Below are 5,524 nucleotides of genomic sequence, written 5' to 3'. Positions count from 1 at the left end.
GTCGTTCATGACATATTTAGATCAGTATCTCGCAATGAGACCAAATGTTGATGACTTCGTCCAGATAGATTAGGACGGGTTTTGACAGTACACAATTCTCTAACTGTTATGCGAATGACTTTAACATGGATTTAACTTTAACGATCTCGTTACTTAAACAATCAATGATTATATAAACGTGTATCAAACATAATCATTCAAGTCAAGTAATAAACAAATATTCAAAAGTCCAATGTTCGATTTATAATAAAGTTCAAAATCATATGACTGAAATAAACGATATATTATATGAACTATATACTTACATTATACACTAACAGCAATATATGTTATCTAATATCATATCATCTATAATATTAAGTATTATATATATTATTTTAATATATAAAAACTAGTTGAAGTTAAGCCGAACTTGAATTTGTATAATGTGTAACAATTCAAATTGAGAGCTTGAGCTTATGATTTTGATAAACTATAAGTCATAAGCTTTGTTTGGTTGACATTAAAAGTAGAGCTTATTAATTTCATAAGCTCTTTAAAAAAAACTACTTATAGTAGCTTATGAAAAAAAAGTAGAGCTTATGAACTGAAAAATAAGCTCCAGCTAGTTTACTAAACACTTATCTATATCTATATAGTCATATAAAGCTTTAAAATGATGATGTCATCATTAAGCTAATTATCTTTTCATTTTTTATAATGATATGTCATAATTATATATTAATTTAATTAAAAAAATAATACAAAATCTTTTATAAAAGAAAATACTAATCTCTCCTAAATTGTAATTTTAATTTTCTAAAAAAATTTAAAAGGCATTTATTTATTATTACTAATTATTATTATTATTATTATTAAAAATATAAATACTCAACTTTAAGCGAATTTTATTATTATTATTTACTTTTAATATAATAATTATAATTATAATTATTATATTATTAATATTCAAATATGGATTCTCTTTACGAAATTAATTACGTTACATATGTATGTGAAAATACACGTCTCTATATATTTGTAAAAACAACGACAAGTTTCTTAGTCAAATGGGTCATTAAAATAAATGACTTTAGCAGTTACATTCACTTAATACCTAAAACATGTCATTAAATTATTTCGTTTAAACAAACTCATAATTTCACAGGTCATTTCACTAGTTAAAAATAATAAGCTCAAACTACCAGTTTCAAAAATAAGTTCAAACTCAGCTCTATCTCAAAAGCTCTAGCTCCGGCTCCAGCTCCAACTCCAACTTCAGCTTCAGTTTAGTTTCATCCAAACAGTTTCATCCAAACACACCCTAAGCTTAAAATGAGTAGAGATCGAGATTTAAGAAATACTCCGTATTTTCTATACGTGGTATGTACACATATATAAAATTTAAAATACACAAGAATAATAAATAAAATATAAAAGTTATATTTAGACAACACACACAGAGTAAATATATACGGAGTAAATGATTATTCACGAAAATAATTGATACGTATATTGTTACTGTATCAGATTAGAAAAATAATGGTCAAAGATGACCGGTGGCGCAGGTCTACTGTTGATTAACCACTCTTACTTCTTCCGTATTGACGGGTTCTTTCTTCCTTCTTCTCAATTCTCTCTCTATATATATATATATATTTTTTCGGTTTGAATTGCGGAAGTAATCATTGTGATTCTGCAATTTCCGAGTATTAATGGCAGTAAGTTTTTCTCAATTTTGAATTTAATTTTTTATGATTGTAAATTGCGTTTTTTTTTTTGTTCAATTTTAACTGAATATTGCTTTTGGATCGTGTTTAGTAAAATTAATGATAATGTTGAATTCGGTATCTATTCTGGCGATAATTGATATAAGATTCTGATATTTGAAAGTGTTTCATTTGGTCAACAAAAATCAATAGTTGACTTTAGTGTTGGTTTGAAAACTTGTAGTTGATGATGAAGATATTTTCGTTGGAGATATTTTTTCATTGATTATATTGTTTGGAGCTAAAAATGATTAATAATATGCTTTAATATTGTACTTTAGATTAGATTGTCTTTTGTATTGATGATTTCCTGAAGGTGTTGTTGCTGAAGTTGACTTTTGTTGACTAAAATAGTTGTTTGATTGAGCTGCTCTATGATTTATGTGAAGAGAAATATTTGAAAGTTGTACATGTTTGAGAAAGATCTAAGCTAACATGGAATTATATAGTCAAATGCTCCTACTTATTTATGGGAGAATTCGACATTTCAGTATTATTTTAAGTACTCATGATGCCATATGCATTTGAAAAAGCTACCAGGGTGTTTGTACGTGTGTTTAAACTTTAAACTAATGATTGCTACTTAAATTTGCAATAATGGTTATGAATGTTTTGATTAAAAGTAATCAGAGTCAATAATTATCACCTAAAGAATTTGGGAAAGGACTAAATAGTAAAGTGAGATTACCTTTAAGATTTTCAAAAGCTTATATTACCTGATCACATTATCTGTACAATTGTATATACAAATTACTAACCAAGTTTAAATTTACATTGCAGCGCCCAACTGTACCGAAATTCGGCAACTGGGAAACTGAAGATAATGTTCCTTATACCATTTTCTTTGACAAGGCTCGAAAGGGTAAAACTGGTGGCAAGATGATTAACCCAAACGACCCACAAGAAAATCCCGAAATGTTTGCTGATATTAAAACCCCTCCACGGCCCACTCCTGTTCCTAAATCCCGGCCCTACACTGAACCAGAAGAACCTGGTCGTAGACAAACGGTTCGAACCACTCATGACCGACGGGTGAGCCGTGAAGAAAGTGAATATGCACCGCCTAATAATAACATGGGAAACAGAACTGGTGGCTCAGCCCATCAACGTGGCGGTCAAGGGGCGGGTACAGGGCGGCAGGTGAGGAATAGTGGTGGGTCCGATCATAGCGTTGATAAGTCGCCACTTCATCCCCGTTATCAGGGGAAAGTTACCCCGAAGGGTAGTGCGTCTCCTGCTTATGATAGTAGCCATGGTACTCCTGGAAGATCAAGAATGAAGCCGAATCAATCTGTAAGTTTTTGTTGCACACTTTGTTTTTCGAGGTTAATACTAAAATTTCCAAAAGGATGATGATATTTCCACCTTCAAAATTGATAAGTCCACCACAATTGGGCATCAAGTACTTGTACAGTGCAAGTACCTAATGCACAATTGTAGTGGATTTATCAGTTTTGATGGTTAAAATATCAATTCCCTTTCCGAAAGCTTACATTACTCGAAATTTCAATTCGTGACGTTATGTGGCTATTAAAGTAAAATGTAGTTTGTTAGCCGAAACACGAATGGAGTTTAAAACGTTATGTGGTTATTAATCAATGTACAAAACATTATTAACGTGGTATAATTTTTTTTGAAGATGTAGTGGCTGCTATTAATATACCATCTTAATTTAATTTATTGCTTAATTACTTAATACTGACACTTACTAACTTGCCCACAGGCTGATAGCGGAGCCGCAGTTCCTAGGTTCGGGGAGTGGGAAAATGACCCTTCATCTGCAGAAAACTATACTGATATTTTCAACATCGTACGCAAGGAACATGCAGAAGGATCACCCGTTGTATCTGGTTCAGATTCAAGACCAAATTATAATATTCCACGTAAACAAGAACCCAAAAGCAAGGTGTGTCTTCGGGTTTTGATCTTCTTGATTTTTAAATATATGAACTGAACTGATTTAAACTAATGACTTATCATGCTTTACGTTTCACTAATAAATCATGTGGCCATATTAGTCCAAAGACTATTAAAATTTCATTTTCCCTTTTTTAATGTGTTATTAGGGAAGACAAAAATGTTTTTTTCTGAAGTGATTCATAATTTGGAAATCTCAAAGACATATGCTTAGATAAAAAACTAGAAGGGTGGCTCATTATATTTGTTTTTGTTTATCAGTGCTGTTGCTTTCCGTGGTAGAGTAATTGAAGATTTTGGAAGATTTGTGAATAGCTCTAAACGGCTTTGTATAATCAAAGTTAGCTTCATCTATTGATGCATACATTATAACAGATTCTTTTCTTTTATATTCATATACTCCGTATCTAATATATAATGTAAGTGTGATTTTGGTTTTTTGGTTTACAGCATGAGAATTTGATGATTGATAACTTTATATTGATCGGGTTGTATTAAAACCAGTCCTTATTATTCCATATACCATCATTTTGGTAACAATGGCTGTGTACAATCTTAATTTCTTGATGTCTACGTCTTCTTAACTCCATATTAAGGATATGGTAGGATTTTTTTTGTAGTATAAAACAGCTTATATAGTTATATACATAACTCATCTATAAAATTGTAATACTAAACAAAACTATTGTGGGTGTAACTGTTCTGATACTATGATTTGAACTGGACTCAGTTCTGAGTAACCTCTTGTATTGGGTGTTTGACCATGCCTGATGCCTTCTATTCAGGTCAATGAATTTTCCTTGTTTACCCGATGCTTTTAACCTATCGAATAAACGTATTTAGCTGTGTTAGAATGTAAGATTTCCGAAACCACTAGGTTTCTTGTATAACAGGAGGTTTATGGTTGACCTTTTTCAGTGTGATACAAAGTCCACTCTAAAGAAGCCAACTTAATTAGACTATCAATACAAGACTTGTAAAGTCAGATTCATAACTACACGTGATTACTTAAGCAAGTTCATTGACAATCTAGAAGACTATAAAGTAATGTAAGTTGTAAGTTTGAAAAGCTATTTTCAAACTCTAGAAACGATTTAACTTTTAGAAAGTAGTCTCAAGTCTTATTTGACAAGAAGGACCTATATGGTACACTATATCATTTGTAAAACTCTAAGTAGTGTTGAAAGGATTCTGATTTTACCATACCCGTAAATGACTCATTTTTCAGTAAAAGGAATGTCACTTTTACTATTGTTTGTAAAGGACTATGCTGTCAATGTAGTGTGCAAAAAAGATTCGTATATAGTAAAAATTGCAATCGAGGTAATACGTAGCCACGTGCACATCCGCGTAGGCGCCACCTCATTGACATAGTAGTATTTATGTCTTTCTATTTTTATTTTTTTCGGAAAAAAAAAAAACGGAGAACTAATATAAAACAATAGAAGGTTCATCAAAAAAATGAAACCCCTAAAAAGATACAAACCGAAAACACGAAGCAACACTAAACTAGACCAAAAGATAGCTCGCCAAACTAACTATAAAATACGAAAATCTATCTAACCGGCTATCGGAAAATAAAAATCATCAAAAGACCTAATACAACCGCAAACTCACAAACAAAAGACTCAAGTGTCTTACAAAATCACCAAACACTTCAACTTCCTCTTCATGGGACAATTTCTTTTTCTTTTCCTTTCTCAGCCTTTTAACACGTGTAGATTTGGAAGACGGATCACTATAATTATTAACGACCCCCTTTTGTACTCCTTCCATATTATCCATAACATTGATGAAAGTCGCAACAGGATCCCGACTAAAAGTTTTGTTACCATTAGAATTATCGACTATGGGTGCAA

The 5,524-nt window shown here is 31.4% G+C and overlaps 1 protein-coding gene across 2 annotated transcripts; it reads left to right on the top strand.

Annotated features, from left to right (window-relative positions):
- The first annotated feature begins 1,613 nt into the window (after positions 1-1,613).
- Positions 1,614-4,143, top strand: LOC139899173 (RPM1-interacting protein 4-like). 2 transcript variants are annotated; one of them, XM_071881997.1, is made up of 4 exons: positions 1,614-1,700; positions 2,529-3,041; positions 3,472-3,654; positions 3,927-4,143. In XM_071881997.1, the coding sequence occupies exons 1-4, from the start codon at positions 1,695-1,697 to the stop codon at positions 3,945-3,947; spliced, it is 723 nt and encodes a 240-aa protein (XP_071738098.1). In that variant the 5' UTR covers positions 1,614-1,694; the 3' UTR covers positions 3,948-4,143. The 2 variants fall into 2 exon arrangements, with proteins under 2 accessions (XP_071738098.1, XP_071738097.1); XM_071881996.1 differs by having other exon boundaries at positions 3,815-4,039.
- The last annotated feature ends 1,381 nt before the right edge of the window (positions 4,144-5,524 follow it).

The sequence above is a fragment of the Rutidosis leptorrhynchoides genome, chromosome 3 (genome assembly GCF_046630445.1).
Source record: "Rutidosis leptorrhynchoides isolate AG116_Rl617_1_P2 chromosome 3, CSIRO_AGI_Rlap_v1, whole genome shotgun sequence".
Lineage (NCBI taxonomy): Eukaryota > Viridiplantae > Streptophyta > Magnoliopsida > Asterales > Asteraceae > Rutidosis > Rutidosis leptorrhynchoides.
Note: the sequence above shows the minus strand (reverse complement) of the source record. Positions and strands in the feature narration are given on the sequence as shown.